The sequence below is a fragment of the Hyperoodon ampullatus genome (genome assembly GCF_949752795.1).
Source record: "Hyperoodon ampullatus genome assembly, chromosome: 9".
NCBI lineage: Eukaryota > Metazoa > Chordata > Mammalia > Artiodactyla > Ziphiidae > Hyperoodon > Hyperoodon ampullatus.
In genome coordinates, this window is record NC_136922.1 from 15785951 (window position 1) to 15808925 (window position 22975).

Sequence of the window (22975 nt, forward strand, 5' to 3'; positions counted from 1 at the left end):
TGTTCTCCTCCCTTTTGCCTGTTAAGTGTGTATGTGTGTGTGGCGTAGACCCATCATGAGCCTCGAGTTAAGCCATATAAGCTGATGCACAGACCTCAGGACCTGTGCAAGTGGGGGGCCTTCATGATGCCATGTGAAACGAATCAGACTGTCCGTCGCTCCTGTCCCGCAGGCCCCAGCAGGTAGCCCTGCTTGGGGCCTCAGTGGCCCAGCAGATCTGTCCTGTTTTACCATCCCCCTTAGGCTTGGGACAACGGTAGCAGATGCTGCACATGCTTAGAAAACCTTTCTTTCCCCTAGATAATGCAGAGGTACACTTCAGTCCTAAAGAGGTTTTCACTAGATGCATGCTGGGGCCAAGGGCTGTGTGCATATGTTAAATTTAGTTTTAATTTCTCTAACACTTTTTCATTTAAGTCATTGGTAAAGGCATGTCTTGCTCTCATTCTGTCATGGGCATCTTTGAGGGGGAAAATATTGGCCCCAAACTGGGGGATTCAGAAAGCAAGTGCCCTCCCGTTAAGGCTTTCCTTGTTTGTCTTTCACACAGCTACATTTTTTATCCATAAGTAGAATACTTAGCTATGACTCAAGTCTTTCCAGAAGCATGTAGGTGGTCCCAGAAAGTCTAAACCTGTGCCCTCCAACAAACCACTTCAACTGAAAGATTAGCAATGGAAAGCATATTTGGCAATTAGTTACATCATTTGAGAAGAACGGTCATGTTCTTTTCCCACAGTCCACCTAATTCTCATCCCAGCTGATCTCTGGACCCTTCCCCTCAAGACCAGCATCACAGAGGCAGGGCAGAGCTTCGGCACCCTCCAGAGACCAGGACCCACTCAGCTGACAACATTCCTCCGTTTGAAAAGCAGAGTCAAATTTCATAGATGGCTGGATTGCGTTTTCATCACTGAAAATGTCAATCCTGACCTTTCTCTGGAAGGGTACCAAATGACTACCTAAAACGCATCAGGTTTTCATTTCAAACTGAAGCTGGGAAACTGCTATAGTGCCGGTGGGCACGTGCTTCTTTCCCTCATTGAGTTTCCAGAACTGCTTCTCTAATGGGGCCACCTGGGAGGCAAGAACTAGAAGGCCCACACTCAGGACCTTGTAAAAAGACCTCCCCTACGAGTAAAGGTTGGTTCTCACCTGACAATTTAAAACTTCAAGGACACTAAAATTGTGAAGGAGACTCTCCAGTCAATCATCTCTCACATCCATTGGGATGGGAAAAATTATCAGCTAACTGTGCAGGCTGTCTCTGATGGGGGCCAATGGGTTTTCTCCTCTCTTCAGAGAAAGGCATAGGAGTCCAGGGGGACCTGGAACTCAACGTGGCTTTAAGGAATACGATTATTTGGTAGAAGATCAAAAACTTTCTCTTGTGGAAGAAGAAGAGTGTATATAGCAAAAGTTATTGTCTGATTTTTAAGCTGAACAAATTGTGAAGATGACGAACAGCATTCTAAAAATGAGACCGTCATCATTTTAACGAGCCATGAGAATTCTACCTTCATCTATAAATATATTCTTGGTTATGTGGGCAGCGGGTTCTCTCAATTTTTACTAAGTTTTCTCATCATTTAAAACAAGAGGTACAAACTATTAGGTATAAAGTACGCTACAAGGATATCTTGTACAACACAGGGAATATAGCCAATACTTTATAATAACTATAAATGGAGTATAACCTTTAAAAATTGTGAATCGTTATACTGGACACCTGTAACATACAATATTGTACAGCAACGATACTTCAGTTAAAAAAATAAGTAAATAAAATATGTTCTCTGGGCTTCCCGGGTGGCGCAGTGGTTGAGAGCCCACCTGCCGATGCAGGGGACACGGGTTCGTGCCCCGGTCCAGGAAGATCCCACATGCCGCGGAGCGGCTGGGCCCATGAGCCATGGCCGCTGAGCCTGCGCGTCCGGAGCCTGTGCTCCGCAACGGGAGAGGCCACAGCAGTGAGAGGTCCGTGAACCGCAAAAAAAAAAAAAAAAAAAAAAAGTTCTCTAAGAGGTAGGCAGATGAAAAATATTGTACCCATTTTAGAGATACTGAGATCTAGAGGAAAGCATTAGCAAGTGAATGCCAGAATGGGAAACGTCGGCCCATGTGCCTCTTTATCAGCAGGTGTAACTTTTCCGCTCTTTGTATCCTCCCCTCCCCGTCTGCAGACCTCCCCTGCCCATTGAAGAAAATCCATCCCCAATGATGAAACCAAAGCTCCTCCTTACTCTCCACAAAGACAGTTTCCATGACACCTGCGCCAAGTGACTCCAGTTCCTACCGGGCTTCCCTCCTCTGATGCTGCAAAGGACAGCACCGCTCACCTCCAGCCGTCCTGCTACCTTACCTACCCTTTCCCACAGCCTGCAAGCTCCGCCCCCCAAGCCCCCCCTCAGGGAGTGGCTCTCCTCTGCTGCATCCACTCCCCACTGGGCACCAGTGGGCAGTCACTCAGGGTTGTGTTGGTCCCCTCTTTCCTTTTGAAACTTGAACCTGCCTGGGGAGTGAGAGTGCTATATCCTAAAATCAGGTGACTGGGTTTATTCGCTTTTGCCATGGACCTTGCCTCACAGCAATAAGGGACCCCAGGATGTGCTATCATGCCCAAAGCTTTACTCTTACTTTACTTAGGCTTTTCTATTTTACTTTAATGCGGGAAATTTAAATGCTTTTTCATCTCTGAAATGTGATTTTCTTTTCCTTTAAATTCTCTACCTCCTCCAGCCCCACCTCTTTTTTTTTTTTGGCCTCAGTACTGTAACTTCAGTTTTGAAATGCAAGTTGGGGGAATGACTATGACTTCACCTGCAGAAATGAGCTGGCTGCCTGGCCCAGGAGTTGGCAAACGTTTTCTATAAAAGATGGTGCATATTTAGGCTTTGCAGGCCCTATGGGCTCTGTCACAACCGCTCAACTCGGGCACTGCAGCACGAAGGCAGCCCCAGACAATATGTAAACAAATGGGCATGGCTGTGTTCCATTAAAACTTTATTCACCAGCCCAGGCTGTGAGCTGGATTTGGCACATGGCCGTAGACAAGCCTGCCCTGTACTAACAAGAGTATCTGTGGTTCTCTAAAGAATCAAATTAAATCTGATTTCCTGAGCCACCCTGGAAATAAAAAGGTGGGTGACTGTAAATGAATCCCAGCCTGAGAAAAGTAGACAAGCATTAAAAAAAAAAAAAAAATTATGTCTGAGAAAAAATGTACTTCGATTTTCTACAAAAAACAGTTTGAAATGAGAAACAAACAGGATGAAAAAAAATGGCCACTCCGCAGAGCCTCTCACCTATGGCCCACATTTCCAATCAGCCTGGGTTTAAGAAACACTGGCCTTGGGCTTCCCTGGTGGCGCAGTGGTTGAGAATCCGCCTGCCGATGCAGGGGACACGGGTTCGTGCCCCGGTCCGGGAGGATCCCACATGCCGCGGAGCGGCTGGGCCTGTGAGCCATGGCCGCTGAGCCTGCGCGTCTGCAATGGGAGAGGCCAAAACAGTGAGAGGCCCGCGTACCACAAAAAAAAAAAAAAAAAAGAAACACTGGCCTTTTCCAAGAGCCAGGATCCCTGCTTCTGCTATCCACCAATCAACAGGAAGACTCCTCCTGTGACCCCTTCAGTCCTCAGGGCACAAGGCAGCGCTCCGGGCCGAGGCTTTCTCGGGCACGTTCAGGACAGGGTAGGCGAGATCCTCTCCATCCAGCACAGTGATGGACTTGTTCGGACTCGGCACCATCGGCCAAGAGCCCCAACCCGCCAGGACAATGGGAACATTCAACCATTCATGAGCTGGAGGCTCAACTCGTTTGTCCTTGACATAACTCCATTTTCTTCCATAAGGAGACTACTTAGCTATGACCTAAGTCTTTCTATAAGCATATTGTTAGCAAGGTGGCCCCAGAAAGTCTAAACTTGTGCCCTGTTCAACTAAATGATTTGAAACTGAAGACTCTTGGGCAATCAATGATGTAATCTGAGAAAAGTGGTCACTCACATTTTTTCCCCCACAGCTCCACCTAATTTCAGATGACACCTATTCTTGTCCCTGCTGGTCGCTGGACCCCGTCCCTTCAAGTTCTTATCCTCCCGTTTTCACTGGTGACTGTTCCACTCCTGAATTTTTGTCCCTGCCCTCATACTGGTCCTGCTTCGACTGCCATCCTATGTGAACAAGGGCCGCAGCTGGCCAGGACTCCCCCGTCGTTAACTCAGTTCTCACCCTCTCTGGGTGCCTTGTCAGTTACGAGCCGCCTCCACAGGGTGTTGAAAGCATTTGGGTCCGCATAGTTTCTTATGTAACAGGCTGACCTTTCTTCTAGATAAAACGAACAGAGAAGTTGGCGAACATGGATGCCGTGGATCTCTCTCTTTGCAAAGTTTCTGAAACATGATCTAACTTTTGACCTGAACAAGTTGATACTGTTCCTATAAGCCACAATGTCTCTGGCAGATTTCGAGGTGAAAGTTTAAAGATTAAAGGGTACGGGGTAAAGTTCTGAGTATTAAACGAACAATCCTCTGATTGACTCTGACTCCAGGAAACAGGTTTTTCATGCTAATAAAGCTTAGATGGAGCAAAAGGTCAGAAAGCTTTGGCAGCCAAAGCTATTTTGCCAATGACACATGCTGACAGAATCAGGCTATAAGCAATGATAGAACTATTATCTGGAGAAAATCAAGCCCTTGGGGCAGTACAAGATGGAGAAATTTAACAGAATTGTGGTTAGAGCTCTGGAGAAACCAGATTTTAAGCAGGATCTTACTTGCAGGAGACATCTCGAATCAAGTGGTCCACTGAATGTCACGGACCTTCTAAAGGAAGTGAGAAAATCAGATCCCGTTAAGAACCAACGTTGGGACTGAAGCATGACGAATTAAAGCACGCTTATCAACAAAGCCTTCATACCTCCTCTGTGGAGCAAACCTTCATCTCATCTAAGATGTTAGTATAGACCCTTCTGGCTACACCTCGAATGAAAACAAACAAATCATATGCCATTGGTTCTGGTCGTGTCCACTGTCTGAAGCCTTCTGGCTATTCAGGAACAGATGGGTTGACTCTGAAAGAACACTTAGTATCTAGGTTTGTGACTTTCAACAGAATCTTCTGAATGAACCGCTAACTTGCAGATCTGTATTATTTCTCACTACAGTTGTATCCAAGAAAGAAAAAGATGTATTTTTTTAATGTAGAGTCCAACAGGGACCTAGAATTTCAGATGTGTAATGAAGAAAATGGGTCAAAGAGCAAATAAGAAACTACAGAAGATGTTTATCCATAGTTATAAACTTAAAACACAGGGAAGAAAACCCAAGTAGGAAAGAAAGAAGAGGAATACAGAATAGCAACAATCTATTAACATCTTTCCCATAAATGCTTTTACTTGAAGATCTTAAAAATAACCTGGCCGGTCAAAAAAAATTGCAACAGCCTAAAAATTAAGCAGTCCTTCTGATCCACATGATTGTAACAAGTTTTATTCTTAAGAAAACATCAAGTTTTCCCTCACAGTCCTAGCTAATCATAAGCCTAAGTGGGACGTGGCGCTCCTGTCACCTGTTCCTTTGTTGTCCTCGCTGATGAGGACAGTGCACTCCTGCCGAGGGCTTTAACTGTCAGCACCACCTGCTTGTTACACTGGGATCAAACAATCTTTCCAGAACATTTAGCTCTGCTTGTGCAGACAAGAAAGCTGGCCCCAAAATACTGTTCAGAGGGGGGAACAGTCAATTTGCACAACTCGATGGTGAATACGAGCACATTTTGGTTAAACGCATTTTTAAAAGCCATTCTGGTTACTCAACCATAAAAAAGAATGAAATAATGCCATTTGCAGCAACATGGATGGACCTAGAGATGATCATACTAAGTGAAGGAAGTCAGACAGAGAAAGACAAATATCATATAATAATATCCCTTATAGGCGGAATCTAAAAAATAGTACAAATGAACTTATTTACGAAACAGAAACAGACTTGCAGACATAGAAAACAAACTTATGGTTACCAAGGGGGGAAAGAGTGGGGGAGGGATAAATTAGGAGGTTGGGATTCACATTTATACACACTACTATATGTAAAATAGATAACCAACAAGGACCTACTGTATAGCACGGGGAACTCTACTCGATACCCTGTAATAACATATAAGGAAAAGAATCTGAAAAAGTATATTTTTATATACACACACACACACACATATATATATAACTGAATCACTCTAATGTACACCTGATGCACTGTAAATCAACTATACTTCCATTTAAAAAATAATAAAAAAAATAAAGCCATTCTGTGTGTATTTGGGGTACGTATGTGTGCTTGTCTGTGCTGAGACAAAGCTCACCCCTGGGGAACAGAGCTGGAAGCCAGCAGGTCCACTTTTTACCACTTACATGCCTCCAGGATTTTTTGTTTTTAAACCATGAGCGTGCATTTCTTTTGTAATCAAACCTCGTGTTTATAGACAAGTTCAATTGTGCTGTACTGGACAGAAGGCTCCCTCAGACACCCGTTCCCCCCACTCCACCCGAGAGCCCGGTGCCCGCGCCTCACCTTGGCACTCCACGCTGGGGTCCCCCCAGAAAAGCTCCTGGCACTCGCTGCACGTGCGGCCTCCGAAGCCAGGCATGCACTGGCACTGCCCCGTGAACTGCGGCCAGAAGACAGAGCCGGGTCAGACAGGCTGCTGGGCCAAGGCCAGGCTGCACTGCCTTTTTCGGCTGCCGGTTATGGGAACGGGAACCCATCTGTCTGCCTGAGAAGGCCTCACACCTGACCAGGAACAGGGCATCTTACACTGATCCCAGGTGCTGAGGGCCCCAGGCCGGTGTCTCCTAACTGCTCTTCTGCAGCTGGGGCTGGGAAGGCCCACAGCACGTCCCCCTTTATTGACATGTTTCCTCACATCGCTCACAAGCCTGGACCTGTGACCTCACTCACCATTCTGTGTGTGTCAGGGAACAGGAGAACTTTCTACAATGTTGGGTATGACTATGTGGCTCATTTCAGGCTGTGGGGTTAAGGGGAAAAAAGCCTGATTCGGCAGCCAGGTATTGAAGAAAAACGCCCCCCCTTGTCCATTCTAAAGCAAGTCTGCACCCCTTCAGCTGGGGCCCTAGGCTGCGGTGCTACGGGTGCATCCGATGGGGCCTCTGGGCACAGTTACGCAGCCCCAGCCAAGGGGGACCGGTGACGGTGGATATCCAGTCTGCGCTGTGTTTGCCAAGCTGTGTGCCCTGGTGCAAGGCTGTGACAAGGAGGGGTGCATTTCTCTAATTGGGGCCCGGCCACCAAATAGCTGTCACCAGGACTCAAAGTCATCTTTCCATATGCCATGACGGCCTCCGCCGGCCACACCACCTCACCTCGTTACAAGACGGCCCAAAGGAATGAGCAGCATCGCAGTCGCACGGGTCACACCCTGTCCCGCTGGCCAGCTGCCAGGTGTTGGGTGCACAGCGGTCACAGTTCTGGCCCATCACATTAGGGAGACACAAGCACTGCCCAGTGATTTTGTCGCACTGGCAGTCAGAGCCGTTACAGTGCTCCTGCACGGTGCCCAGGTAATTGCAGACACACTCTGAAAAAGGAACAACCGGTCAGATGTACTTACAGAGTCACACTCGGAAAACATACAGATCACGCAAAAATGAGCTACATCAAATGACTACCATTTTCCCTCTGCAGATTTCAACTTGGAAATGCAAACAAGTAGAGAAAGGAACAGAGGGGATTAAAAAAAAACCCTAAAACTGTGGTCTTCATCTTCTTATGACGTTCCATGCAGTTCTGACATTTCCCAGGCAGACCTGCAAAATGACACATTCTGCCCGGCAGTGTTTTCACAATACTTGATTGAATAAGCGGCTGGTGAGTCATTGTAAAGTTGAAGACTTAACTGGAAATAAAACCTATGCTGTGGGAACGGAGATACCTAATGATTTCCAACTCCTGGCAGGGAAGAACAGTCATGGCTGTGTGAGCCGTGGCAGGGAGAAGCTCTTGAAGCTAGGAAGGCTTAAAGCAATCAGGTCCTGCTGGTCCTCAACATTCTGCATGTGTTTGTATCAACAAAGACAGGGGCCTGGGGGCCGTGCAGCCACAGCAGGACATGCTGGCTGATCTTGTGATGAGAGAGAAATAATGTGTTCCAAAACAGAGACTTCAGAGATGTTACTTCCTTCTTTTCCTTAAGCTGGAAGGCTCTATGCATCAATGACGTAAGAAAAGGTACGGACCAAAGTGTGTATTTAGGACGCAGAAGTCCCAGCCCATCAGCAAGTTCATGGGCAGAACATGAAATCAATATACTCTATGGGATGGCATTTATCACGGGGACAGCGACACAGCTTTTGGTTCCCTTTCAGCCACAGCTCGACACTTCAGCTCTGCCAGGAAATGAGGAGGTAAAGGAAAAATTTAAAAAATCATCCTCATCTTTCGTCACTAGTGAAATTTTACTCCTCTGAACAAGCATTTTCCCCGATGAGATAAACCCCTGAAGAATAAAATCCCCCAAGGAGGAGGAGGAGGAAGAGAGTGGAAGTCATCCAAAGGAGCGGGCAAAGGGAACGGGCAACTTACTGCGACAATCCTGCTGGAGGGCGTCGCCATAGTAACCAAAGCGGCAGAGCTGGCAGTGCTCACCCTCCGTGTGGTACAGGCACTTGAGGCACCTCCCGGTCTCCTTGTCACAGGCTTCTGGGTCCGTCGTGTCGATGTTGTGGTGACACTGGCAAGGCTGGCACGCGCCCCCCGCATCCGAGGGATTGCCAAAGAAGCCCGAGGCACAGTCGTCGCACCTGGAGCCTGTTGTCCAAGAAAACCGGTGTGGGACCTTCGGCTTGCCCACTGAAAGGTCTGGGCCCCGACATTCCCGCCAACCAGAGGGGCCATCCAGGCAGCACCTGGGTCCCCAGTGTGCTAGTTACCGAGCCGGGTGGCTGAGCCTTCAGGGGAAATGGGCCGTTAGCCGTGAGGGGAAGCAGGGTCTTTGCAGCGATGCTGCTGCAGCCCGGCTCTGTGGCCACGGCGGGGCAGGGAGAGTTTGGAGGTTCCAGCACACAGGAGGTTAGTTCCTCATTACACAGGGACGGACAGATCAGGAGTGAAACAGTGGTCTCACAGCAGAAAGCTTAGCTTGATTACATCCTAACCCAAGGCGTGTATTCACGGAAAAATCCCCGCTCTTCCATGAGCGACCTGAAAAATGGGGCCCCTCGGGATGACCGATTTCCCTTCTTAAGGAATCCCGAAGGATGAACAAGGTCCTACTGTAGAGCACAGGGAACAATATTCAGTATCCTGGGATAAACCATAACGGAAAAGAATATGAAAAATAATATATATATATATGGATAACTGAATCACTGCTGTACAGCAGAATTTAAAACACTGTACATCAACTATACTTCAGTAAAATAAATTATTTTTAAAAATCCTGAAACATGCAAATTGGCTGAGCCATGGAGAAGCATAACGAGCATTTGAAACGGCGGCATCAAGGATGCAATAATGTTTGTACAACGATGTACACGATGTAAACGATGTCAACAATGAAGAATGTATCCAGCTTTGACTGGTTCTGTTGTCTGGGGACTCCCAGGTGATATTCTTCTCTTCCTTCTGCTCCCTATTTGGCCACTTCACTACTTTGAGACTCTTCCACTTGGATAAGGAAATGAAGAAGCAAAATGTAAATTAACTTTTCTACTGGTGAAGACCAGGAAAGTGTCAGCAGGGACTTACGGATTAAATGAGCTTGCTGTTGTGCCCTGTATTATAACATTATTATCAGAGACACAAAGATGGACTCTACCCCACATGCCAAACGGGAAAAGAACATCTATATTTCAGATTCCCTTCACTTTTAATTAAGGATTGTAAAAAAAAAAAAAAAAAGCAACTGAATTGGCTCACTCTTCATCTTTTTTCTTCCTTAACAACTAACCTCACGAAGACGCATCTTTTCCTCCCAAAGTCTGCACATCACTTACCGATGTATCCAGGATTACAGACACAGGCAAGCTGTAAAGTAACAGGGTCTTGGTAACAGCTACTGGCAAAGTGGCGTCCGCTGTCGGGACCATCTGGACAAGGACAAGGACGGCAGTGATCTCCTGACCCAATGATGGGATCTCCATAGTAACCAGCCAAGCATCTACATCAGTTGCCGAAGAGAGAAGGTCATGAACCCCAGTTATAAGAAATCTGTTACAAGAAGGAGTCTAAGAAACCATGTTCCCTGTTTAGGAACATCATTCCTCACGTTTCCACACGAAGCACTTCCCAGTAGAGCAGTGGCTCAAAACCTAGTTCTAATCAGAAATTCCTGGAGGGCTTTTGAAACACAGATTGCTGGGCTCCCTCTCCCCGTTTCTGATTTAGGGGCTGATGCTGCTGCTCCTAGCCTGGGGACCCCATGGCAGGACCCCTGCATTAGGGTGACACCTCTGGCCTCACCCGGACCCTCGTTCACTCCTCCCCAGAGGAAGGGGTACGTCTCCCCAAGTGCACCCTACTGCCTGCCCTGAGCATCCTGGTAGCTCCCGTCCTTGCATTAAGGAGTCTGGGGGCGGGGCTTGGGGGAAAGAGAGCCCGAGGTTGTCAGTCTCTGCCTATGCCTGGGAGGGACGTTGTGTCAGCAAGCCCATGGTGCCTTGGTTCTGCAATCCAGCCTTTACCAGTAATAAAGCCGATAAGGATGCTCTCCAGATGCCTGACCCTTGTGTCTGCCTCTCAGGGATGAGAGATGTTACTTATCAGTTCTCAAACCCAACAGGTTCCATCTCCTCTCCTTACAGATAAGGCAGCCATGGAGCTTAAACGGCTGGCAAGCCTTACAAAACTAGTGAATAAATGAGCCATGATTTGAATTCAGCCTCCTGACTTTTAGCAAGGAATTCTTTTAGTATGTCATGCTGCTTTTCAACACGACTGGTAATTAGGTTACTTTTTTACTTCCTATAACATGAGAGCTTGAAGGAAGTTTGGATATCATCTAATCCAACTTAGTTATTCTACTATCAGAAAGTTGGATACTTGGAGAGGTGAGCTAACTCACCCAAGATAAGCAGGTTACAAGCACAACTGAGCCTGGAACTTCTAATTCAGTGTTTTTTTGTTTTTTTTCTTTTTTGAGGCAGAGGTAATTTTTTTTAAAATGGGGAGCGGTTAAGGATGAAGAAATAGAAGGGGAAAGTTGTTCAGAGGACATTAACCTTCTATTTAATTAGACACAGACACAATACAAGAACACGTGCCCCAATTATGTGCTGGGAAAATCAGCAGTGATGAAGCAATTTTGTGCAACAGTTTGTGAGAAAGTTTCCTATGAGGCTTTTCTAGGTGAAATAAGTCCAAATACATCATGGTAAGAACTGAGTGTTCATTTCCTGTCTCCTCCCCTCTCTAACCCCCTCGGCAATAATCTGAGCCTAGAGCTTCTTTTTAAATTCACAGGAATGAAAATTGATCATCTCAGAAAGAGGAAAAGAATGAGAAATCAGCTCAAACTAGATAGCAGCATCTGAAATACTTTAATGCACTTCTGTCATCCAAACTAGGGCTGAAAATCTTTTCTCTTCCTATACCCTTTTGAGTTCTGCAAGAAATCAAAATGCTTTACAAAAAAAAATTCACAGTGGGCCTGATTTCAGATTGGTCTTGTGGACAACCACCGCTGTTGACCTGTGTTCCCCACCCATCTCTTCCCCTTTTTCATCTGATTTTCTTATCTGTTTGTCTCTCTCTCTCTCTCGAATATATTCTCCATCTCTCAATGAAAGAACAGTAATGAAAAACTTAAGGGAGAAAACAAAAGATGACACTAATATATTAATTTCTTCCTTTTAATCTTGTGTAACTGTTTCCTTGTTATCTTTTCGCAACACCATTTGTGGTTAGACGGACTGACTTTTACTCCAAGGAGTAGTCACTGAAATCGCTGAATTCTTGAATACCATCCAGCAGTATTCACTGCCTTGCGTATCTTCAAGCCATAAGGTAATCGCAAATGCAGTTTTCACTAACAACTTCTTTCATCTGATGAGCAACTTTTGCACTGACTGAAGCACTTGCTGAAATTTTTTTACAACAGAAATCCCATATAATGTGGATGGATACTAGAAGAGAGAAGAGTTATTGACTTGAAAGGTGGAGACTAGTAATCCAAAAAAAGCAGGTTCTAAGAGCATGTCTGCCTTTCTTTTTTTTTTTTTTTTTTTTTTTTTTTGCTGTACGTGGGCCTCTCACTGTTGTGGCCTCTCCCATTGCGGAGCACAGGCTCCGGACGCCAGGCTCAACGGCCATGGCTCACGGGCCCAACCGCTCCGCGGCATGTGGGATCTTCCCAGACCGGGGCATGAACCCGTGTCCCCTGCATCGGCAGGCGGACTCTCAACCACTGCGCCACCAGGGAAGCCCTGCCTTTCTTAATTAGTAATGAACGCTGTAGGTCAGGATGTAATTTTTTCATATGGACTGTTCCTTATCTACTGAGCTGGGCTGTAATGTTATTAGAGGCACATTTTATGTCCAATTTTTACTATCCCTTAGTGCAGTGCACTACATCCATAATAATTATGCAATTAACATCTGCTAACTGGAGAACAGATCTACTTGTGCACATTTTATGTGGGCTGTAGCTGCATAACATGTTTCCAAAAAACAAAACCATCTAAAATGACTAAGCCCCATTTGGATTTGGTTTCTACTTTGACCTAAATTAGGCATTAACATTTCACAACTCTCATCCTAGGCCAGGATCTGCTGAGACAGAGAGATGATTTCTATACAGCCTTAAGGTGACCTCTAGGAAGACTCTCCAAAGAGGACAGATTCACATCAGTTCTGTTCTCTGCTGTATCCCCCCCAACACACACCAGCCCTTGAACAATGCCTGGCACGCAGAGGGTAAGCTAAATCTGTTCTGCATAAATGAATGAGTTCCTAGAAAATAAATACCGAGCTGATCGGAAATGAAAGGGCCATCTGGAGACTGGCAGAGATTCATTCCGTGGTTTGTCTAAGATGCTGTTTGCTCAGCCAAAAACAATCTCGTTCTCTTTACTTTCAAGAGGCTGCGTGTACCTTTCACAGTTATGCCCCGTGGTGTAGTCCTGGCAGCTCAGGCATTCCCCTGTCACTGAGTCGCAGTCATCGGCATGGCCGTTGCACTGGCAGGGCTGGCAACTTGGAAAGCCCCAGTACCCGGGTAAGCACCGGTCACACTGCCGCGTGTACACCCCCTGGAAACAGTGGCACTGGCCAGTGATGGGGTCACAGAAAGCATTGACAGATCCTTGCAGATGGCACTCACAAGCTGAGGAAACAGGCAACCAAGGGACCAGCTGAAAAACTCATTAACTGCAAACACACCCCTTACATAGGCCAGTCCCCCCCTGCCCAGTGCAGAATGCTCATGGGCCCCTGTGGTCAATTTCCAGAGTGCAGCATGCCTTCTGAAGCTACGGAACCCATGCTAGTATGACTCATGATCTGAATGAATACGTTACAATTCTTCTGATCAACTTACGTTTGCACCCGCTGGGGCCAAAGCCAAAGGTGCCGGGCGCACATCTGTCACACCTTCTTCCAACCACGTTTGGCCGGCACTGACACTGGCCTCCGTTGGGGTCGCAGACAGAACTTAAGGAGCCCTGAGGGTCACACTCACAAGCTGCAGGGAAGAGAGGCAAGAGCCCATGACCCTATATACAATGGAATATTACTCAGCCATAAAAAAGAACAAAATGATGCCATTTGCGGCAACATGGATGGACCTAGAGATTGTCATACTGGGTGAAGTAAGTCAGACACAGAAATACAAATATCATATGGTATCACATAGGTGGAATCTAAAAAAAAAAGGTACAAATGAACTTATTTACAAAACAGAAATAGAGTCACAGATGTGACTCTGGTTACAAACAAATTTCTGGTTACCAGGGGATAGCGGGGGAGGGATAAATTGGGAGTTTGGGATTGACATATACACACTACTGTATATAAGGTAGATAACTAATAAGAACCTGCTGTATAGCACAGGGAACGCTACTCAACACTCTGTAATGGCCTATATGGGAAAAGAAGCTTAAAAAAAATAAAAGAGTGGATATGTATAACTGATGCACTTTGCTGTACACTAATGTTGTATTAGTTTCAACTATACTCCAATAAAAATTTTTTAAAAATTAAAAAAAGGGCTTCCTTGGTGGCGCAGTGGTTGAGAGTCCACCTGCCGATGCAGGGGACACAGGTTTGTGCCCCAGTCTGGGAAGATCCCACATGCCGCAGAGCGGCTGGGCCCAGGAGCCATGGCCGCTGAGCCTGCGCCTCCGGAGCCTGTGCTCCGCAACGGGAGAGGCCACAACAGTGAGAGGCCCGCGTACCGCAAAAAAAAAAAAAAAAAAAAAAAAAAGCCTGTGACCCAGGGCAGCCGTGCTCCCCACAGCGATGAGCCCACTGAGGACCACTTGGCTTGCACTGGTCTGTCCTTTTGCTGGGGCCCTTCCCAATCCTCCCCCCGTGAGCACCTTAGCTTGTTCAGAATTCCCATTTAAAGCGGTATCCTCCCTCGGATGGGTGCCAGGGAAGTGGCAGGAGCCGGAGTTGACAGATAAAAGCGGTTTTTCTAGGAAGGAGGTCATTAAGGTTTTCTCTCCTTGCCTTCAAAGCTCAAATATCACAAGATCTTCAACAAAAGCCCAGTGACCTTTCAAAGAGCAACATATCCATTTCAGTTATGGGGTGCTGTCATTCCATCCCAACTCCCCACCCTGCGTATGGAGAGTCTCAGGGACCTTTCCCTAGTCCCCTATGCTTTGTGTGTTACTTGATGACTGAGTCCACTGTCAGTGGTACTCTATCACTAACATACCCTTAAAGAAACAAACACCAACTGTCGGTGAGACACTACTGCCTTTGGGCTGACTGCCTAACACAGAACTACAGGACATGCCTGCCAACGCACCTCGTGATGTCAAGCGTCCTCAGGCCTCTTGAGAAAGAAAGGGCCGAAGCAGCAGCAGTAATACCTACCCAGGCCCGTCTGGTGTAACAGGGCGGAAACGCTGAAGATGATGTTTCTGCAAACATCGGTCATCGGAGTCTTCACGACGCTCCTGCTGTTCTCTAGACATCGGTATCTCTGAAAGGTTTCCCAGGCACTGTTGGTGACGACCCCATCTCCTGAGCCTCCCACAGTGAAGATGTCCAGCGACTTACAGAATGGCATGAGAACAAGCTAGGAAGAAAACAGACCACCACACTGTTCTTACGGGGGTTGTCTCAGGTCATCGATGAACGCAAGCAAACACATAAAAACCCCAGTGCTTCTTTGACTCTTGAAAAAAAAAAAAAACAGACCCCTGGAGTCAAGTGAAAACCTTTTCATTCTTAAATATTCTTGCCAGATAAAGTTTAGAGAGACCTCTTACAAAGTTGGATGAGGTTTGAAATGGCACCATTAAGACACTTCATATTTTCAGGAAGGATCGTCTTCAGTAGATCCTTTCCAGAGGGTGGAGTTTTATTAAAATAAATAAGCAAAGTGGCCTCAGAGGCAGAAAGAAGGATTCTGCCTCACCTCTCAGCATTACCCTCCACAAAACCCTCTGGGGAAGCTGACGCATGCTTTCTGCCCAGCCCTCCCTGCTCGTGTCAGAAACGACCTCCACTTACAGAATCGATCAGCGTGTAGGGGCTGTCCACACTGCTGTCCGAGGAGGTGTACTGGGGCAGCTCTAACCTCACTGTGTAGTTCACACCCTTCTCCAAGCACACGGGGCGGGGGAGGACCACATACCTGCCCCGAAACAAAAGAGAAAAATAACCACCAAAGGTGCGCCTTTAAGTATCTAATCCATCAAAGCTCCACGTAGATCATCCCAAAGGAAGGAACAGTCCACGTTTGGCTCTGGCCCCAAAATGGTAACTGTACAACTCACCAGGTGAGACATGAGAAAAAGAATTAATTTGCCTGCTGGTTCTGTTGAGCTGCAAACCACTGTCACACTGACCTGGAGCCCGGCGATAGGGACACCACCTGGTTGTCATCATCAGGAACAGTGTTTCCACATCGGCTGCTGGTTGGAATCTTCCCCGGTCGCTGCACTGCGATGACAGCTTTCTCCCAGTGGTCGGGGAGCTACAGTAAGAAACAGATGATCGGGAAGACCAACCGCGCTGGCCCACTGCTGCCCGTTTGTTTGGATGGATCCATCCATCCATCTTTTGCCAAGTTTAAATGGGAAACACTCGCTTGCGTTTCCCTTCCCTCTTGACCATTCCCTCGGCTATTACCCCAGTTCCAGCCCGAGCCCCTTCCCACCTGGACACTGAAACAGCCTCCCACTGCGCTCCCTGCCTCTCCCAACGTCCCTTTTCATCCAGCTTAAAACACAGCTTATTATTATTATCTTTCATTGGAGTAGACTTGACTTACAACGTTGTGTTAGTTTCAGGTGTACAGCAAAGTGATTCAGTTATACATATGTATCTATCTATTCTTCTTCAGATTATTTTCCATTATAGGTTATTACAAGATACTGAATATAGTTCCCTGCGCTATACAGGGGGTCCTTGTTGGTTATCTATTTTATATACAGTAGTGTGCATCCATTAATCCCAAACTCCTAATGTATCCCTCCCTCACTTTCCCTTTTGGTAACCATAAATTTGTTTTCTATGTCTGTGAGTCTATTTCTGTTTTGTAGATAAGTTCATTTTTATCGTATTTTAGATTCCACATGTAATAAGTGATATCATATGATATTCGTCTTTCTCTGACTTAAAAGCAAAAAAGAAGATAAAAAAAAAAACCTCAAAACCCCACAGCTTAGATAATGACAATCCCTTGCCCCAAACCCTTTGACAGCTTCCTGTTAGTATAGAGTCCAAGTTCATTTACTGATGCCAGCTTTTCTCCTAACAGCATCTCCAACCATATCCCTTACCTGGCTATGTGGAAGGATGCTCAAAACACCCCCTTCTCCACTGCTTATGCTATTCCTTACTTCCTCTTGTGTCAAAATTCCACCTCTGTTTTAAGGCCTACAACTGACTCTTTAGTAAACATTTTGGCAGCCCCTGGCCAGTCCGGCTGGTATGAACCTCTCATCTTGCAGCCCTGCTTGTGTCTCTGCTCTTAGACTTTCCACCTTTGATGGCAGTTAGGGACATGTGTCCATCCCTGGGCAGGGCAGGCCATCAAGGCAAGGAGGAACCTGGCACATTCTCATCACCACCTCAGTTCTCAGCAAGGCTAAGTGCCTAACAAGGAGATCACTAAATGTTTGTGAAACTGAAGAAAAATGTACATTTTTACTTCCAAGGAGCAGAGAAAGTCAGAGAGAGTTCCCTCTGTTACAGTGCACCCTCCACAATTCACAAAGACATAGTGTCCATTAGAAGAAAGATTTTTCTACCAATATCCCCCCTGCATTAGTCTACCAAGGGGTTACCTGTGGCTCATAGCGAATTAGGATGTCATACTCCATAGAATATGGTATGTTGTCGATGAAGAACTCCAGATAAGCCCCTTCAGGCACTCGGACGAAGCCTGCTCCAGTCCAGGAAGGAATACGGTCCTGGATAAACTGCCGCTCCACTATGCTGACCCCCTGAGGACAAGGGGACAGGACTGATGCTTTATTTGAAATGGAATTCAATGTAACAGTCAAAGAAATCTGAAGTCACCCAAAGGTCCAATACTGTAGATATTAAACCCATTTTTTGCAGTCATATTTTCCAGTAGACTGTATAATTTTTTGCTTTATAAACAGGTAATTGGTTTCTTTTCAGTTTTTAGGTTGAGGTAGTCTTGGGACATTGGAGATGGGCTTAAGGCTTAGGATATACCTTCTATGATATAACCAGGAAAATGAGCATGAAGGAAAGAGAACATCCCAAATGCCGTTACTAGCAAGCCTAGGAGTGACCAGATATGTCCCAGATTTCCACAAGGCTAGCCCGATATCTAGAGGATGTATTTCTATCATTCTCATTGGTATTTGTTTCAGGCGCCACATCCAAGTGAGGAAACTTGTTACAACCATGAATGTTCACTACTGATGAGTGCATTCTGATTGTAAGGCTGAGAATGGATCAATTTGAGTTGCTTAGCTCAAGTGTGCATTTGAGTTTGTTCACAGGATTACATACAGTAACTGTGATTAGCTACCTCCAGAGATGAAGTCCTTCATTCCCTGTAATGTATGTGTGTGCAGCCTTACCCATCATGAGGTGGAACCTATGTTCCCCTGCCCTCAAATCTGGTCTGGCCTTGTGCCTTGGGACCAGCAAAGTGTGAGAAAATGACATTCTGGCACTTCTCAGCCCAGACCTTGAGAGACCTGGCAGTTTCTGTTTCCTCCTCCAGATGCCAGGTAAGAATTCTCACTGTCCAGACACCTCCATGCTGTGAGGAAGCTCAAGACAGCTGCTTGGAGAATAGCACCCAGCTGAGGTGCCAGACATATATTTGAAGCTGCTAACTTTGGGCACGGCTTGTTACACAGCGTTAGAAAACTGAAGTTATCCTCTCTGAATATTTACTATACCAGCTAACTCTGGCGCACCAGCAGAGAAAAGAATGGAAAAAGAAAAAAAAAAAAAACCCACCTGCCTAAAAACACCAAAAGCCTTACTAGTGAATGTTCCAAAGTCTCCTTCTGCGTTACGGATTTACTTACGCTTTAAATACGACTGTTCTCAAGAAGGCTGCTCCTGGCCCTTATTTCGTGCTCACTGATGAGATGCTTCTTACTTGGTCTCTTTACAAAATGTGTATGGCCATTACTGCCCGCCCCCCATACTCTGCTTTACCCACCTGGCCAGCACCCCCCTACTTACAGGCCCCAAGTTGGCTTCTTCTGCTTCGTAGATGTAGTGATCCAAGGTGGGGAAGTAGTAACCAGATTCCACTCCGTTGCACTGGCGTCCGATCATGTGGGGTCGGCAGATGCACTGGCCTGACTCTGCAGAGCAACTGGAAAGGAAGGAGAGCTGGTCAGTTGTGCTCACCACGTTCATAAGGAACCCACTGGAAGCAGATCCACGTTTGCCATTAAATAGTAAGTGGGGTGAAATATTCAGGTAGGGTTTTCTTACTTCCTTCAGAAAATAAGCACACGGAAAGAAACATCGCCTACAAATTAATCCCAGATTCCTGAGGTTGAAAGCTCTCAGTGACCTGGTCTTTCGGTTTTATCTCCCTTGCTCTCTTGACTATGCCCCATCTGTGCCACGTTAAGGTTTTCTGTAGTTATCACATATGTTCTTGCGTTGATCTATCTTTTGCAAATGGAACCCCTTTTCCTGGGCCTCACATCTAAATATCCAGCTCCCAGAAGGACAGCTCCAACTTAGTTGTCCCAGAGGCTAATCAGAGATCCCAGAAAGCAGCACCCCATCCCTCCCATGTTCTCTGCTGGGGAGAAGACTTCACACTACCCAGATTCGACCACCTCAGAAACCAGAAGTTCTTCTCTAGATTCCTTCTTCATAGCCAATCAGGAACCAAATTCGGTGATTTCCCCTCCTAGCGTCTTGTGTATCCTCTCCCCGCTTTGCACTGACTGGGCTACGCCTTTCTTCTCTCTCTCGCTCACAGTAAAAGCAGTGACAGTCCTCAAACTGGTAGCCTTACTGCCAACCTTCCAACTTCCCAACCTGAACTCCCACCTTCCCCCAGGGCTGCCTGAATGACCCTTATGAGATGCACTAACCACATCACTTCCAGGCACGATGGCCTCGGGGAGGTGCACCAGGCCCCCACCAGCTGGCTCTTCTCTACCTTCCCAGCCTCACCTCTGCCCTCACCTCTGCAACCACACTGAACTACTTAAGAGTTTTTCCAATGCACTGGGGGACGCATGACCCCTTCCCTTTGCTTGTGTGGTTCCTGCAGCCTGGAATGCCCTGATCCCTTATTTACCCAGTAAAGATCCACCCACTCTTCTTTCAAGATTCAGCTCACAAATCTCTCCCGCTGTGGTGTTTCCTGACCATCACTCCCCATCCCACAGAAGGAACCACCTTCTCCATCGTGCCACCGCCTCCTTGCAAGAGAAATGATGTACGCGACACATCAACAACTAAGCTGTCACCATTGAAGTTGACGCACTGTGTCTTCAAATCCTCCTGATTTTTCAACTGTCATCCCTTCATGAAGGCTTGTGTGGTTCTCTCCCTCTCCTCTTCTCAAATGGTGCCTTCTGAGGCCTCAGTTGTTTGCTATCTTTATTGTTAAGACATTGATCACTTCCTCTCTTGTTGGACAATTATTGACAACTTTGCTCTATACCTGAAACATTGTAAATCAACTATACTTCAACTAAAAAAAAGAAAAAGCCCTGAATTACATGCATCCATTTTTACTTCATTAAAGTCAAGATGTGATTTGGAATTGTTACTTTAAACCTATTCCCAGAGTTCTTTTTTTTTTTTTTTCTCGTCCCAAACTTCATTTTAAACCAAATACCTAAGGCAAGTTACAACTCACAGGAAGACTGAACACTCAGAGCTTTATTAAAAACGCCCCGAACAGCCCTGTCATGGTCCAGCTGAAGTCTTCTTCCTTTATGTCATGTAAATAGTTTTTATCCTACAGGGATAAGAACACACTCAACATCCTGTAGACAATTCCCAGAGGAGGAAAGCTTGTTCCAATCAGGACCTAGACCTCTTTTGAGCTAATCCACCGAAAGCCATTTTCCAAAATTCAGGCGTCAGACATGACATCACGGGGACAAAAGAAAATCCCTTTCCTCCCCAGCAGATGTTTACTGAGGGAACAAATGTCTCCAACGTGAACCACCGAAGAAGAAAACGCCCAGATTCTTTCCAATGCCATCCATTTACTAGAGAACAAGCCAAGGAAGGCAAGGATAGAGACAGCTGGCAGAGTCCCGAGAGGCTTTTACCCACAGCACAGTTGGAAAGAAGAAACAACTCACCAGGACCTGACCCTGTGCAGGGAATTCCCCTCATGTCAGCTCCACAGCCACACGCTTGTGTCCACACACTTGAACGCTTGTCGCCGGTAGGCGTGGCCCCCACTCAACACCCGCTCCTTTGGTGAACTCGTTCTTGGGGCTTCACCTGCCCCCTGCAGGTGGCACTCACCTGCAGCTCTTACTTCTGACTCACGGCTGTGCTCTGGTTGCACCCCTCCAGCCGTGGATGGGACATTTCCATGGTTTGCCCAGCCATCACCTCTAATTCATCCTGTCCCAAACTGTTCGCCACCTCACACAGACTTATCTTCAGCTCTGCTATTTCCGTCAGCAGATTTCAAATTACTCTGATGTAGAGCAGACTTGTGCTTGCCAAGGGGGAGAGGGGAAGGGATGGACCGGGAGGTTGGGGTGAGCAGATGCAAACTATTATATAGAGAATGGAGAAACAGCAGGTCCTGCTGCAGAGCACAGGGAACTCTATTCAATCTCCTGTGATAAACCATGACAGAAAAGAATATAAAAAAGAATGTGTGTGTGTGTGTGTGTGTGTGTGTGTATATATATATATCTGAATCACTTTGCTGTACAGCAGAAATTAACACATTGTAAATCAACTATACTTCAATTAAAAAAAAATTCCTCTGGGCTTCCCTGGTGGCACAATGGTTGAACGTCCGCCTGCCGATGCAGGGGACACGGGTTCGTGCCCCGGTCCGGGAAGATCCCGCATGCCGCGGAGCAGCTGAGCCCGTGAGCCATGGCCGCTGAGCCTGCGCGTCCGGAGCCTGTGCTCCGCAACGGGAGAGGCCACAGCAGTGAGAGGCCCGCGTACCGCAAAAAAAAAAAACAAACAAAAAAATTCATCTGATATAGGTGAGACGTAATCTTCCGTTTATCCTCAATATAACACGTGTTATTTCAAGACAGTTCTTGACTCAGCCGTTTCCTCTCATTGTCACTGCAGCTACCCTAGTCCCATGTGTCATGGTTCTACACCTGTTACTCCAGCCACCTCCCGAGCTGATCTCTCCAGTTCGTCTCTCTCCCCGCTACCCAGATCATCCAACTACACGGCCAAACCAACCTTCCCAAAGACCCGCCTTCCCCCAAACCCACAACTGTTTCTTCTTCTATCAAGTCACGGAGCCTCTGCCTGGTTTCCCGCAGCCTCTATAACCCCTCCTCTGAAAACAACTGCTTCTCTTTCGGGTGCCCACCCTTGACTTTAGCTGAGCCACACTCATACTCTTCCACAAATAGTTACTAAGCAGATATTAGCCCTGGCAGCTGTGCTTCCTGGTGTCGAGACCCTCCCATTTTAGTCCATGTCAGCTCTTTATTTATTTCTTTTTTTGGCTGCACCTCGCGGCATGCGGGATCTTAGTTCCCCGACCAGGGATCGAACCTGTGCCCCCGGCAGTGGAAGCACAGAGTTTTAACCACTGGACCGCCAGGGAAGTCCCTATCAACTCTCTTCTGAACCAATCCTACCTTCCTTGTTAAGTCCATTATTTCCAGTGAAATGATATGGAGAAAGAAAAATGGGAGAAAAATATAGTTCCTGCCCTACAGCACTTCCAATCTAACCAAGGGGGATAAACAATAAAGCAACTGACCAGTACAACCAATCAAAATGCAGGCAGTGCCTACACAGAGCTAAGAGCAAAGAACGGCAGGTGAGAGGAAGACGCTGCTCACCTGACTGAAGAGACGAGGGGACACCGGGACAGAGGTGGGCCTGAAGGCCGCAGAGAGGAGACAGGAAGACAGGAGCCAAGAGGGCTCACAGAGAAACGTGAGCGGACACGGTCGAGATCAGACCAGGTCATCCACCTCTGTGCCTGCACCCCAAAGCTCAAATCCCGCCTCCTCCCGAGAGAGGAAAAAGATTTATCACGTGCCACAGTTCTTTCCTGTGTTCAAGCAAAATCAAATCAGATAGAAATGGTACGTCTGACAATGCTGTATGTTCCCCCACACCCCAATGTCCCTGTAACT

The 22975-nt window shown here is 46.7% G+C and overlaps 1 protein-coding gene across 1 annotated transcript in view; it reads right to left on the reverse strand.

Annotated features, from left to right (window-relative positions):
• LAMB1 (laminin subunit beta 1) overlaps positions 1-22975 on the reverse strand; it is a gene marked incomplete at its 5' end in the record, with an annotated part of 73953 nt that overhangs the window by 18343 nt on the left and 32635 nt on the right. The window contains 11 exons of the mRNA XM_079710922.1: positions 6570-6666; positions 7382-7596; positions 8601-8825; positions 10013-10176; positions 13107-13338; positions 13552-13695; positions 15057-15261; positions 15699-15822; positions 16037-16164; positions 17480-17638; positions 18870-19005. Coding sequence (XP_079567048.1) covers positions 6570-6666; positions 7382-7596; positions 8601-8825; positions 10013-10176; positions 13107-13338; positions 13552-13695; positions 15057-15261; positions 15699-15822; positions 16037-16164; positions 17480-17638; positions 18870-19005 — 1829 coding nt within the window. The remainder of the gene's footprint in view (positions 1-6569; positions 6667-7381; positions 7597-8600; positions 8826-10012; positions 10177-13106; positions 13339-13551; positions 13696-15056; positions 15262-15698; positions 15823-16036; positions 16165-17479; positions 17639-18869; positions 19006-22975) is intronic.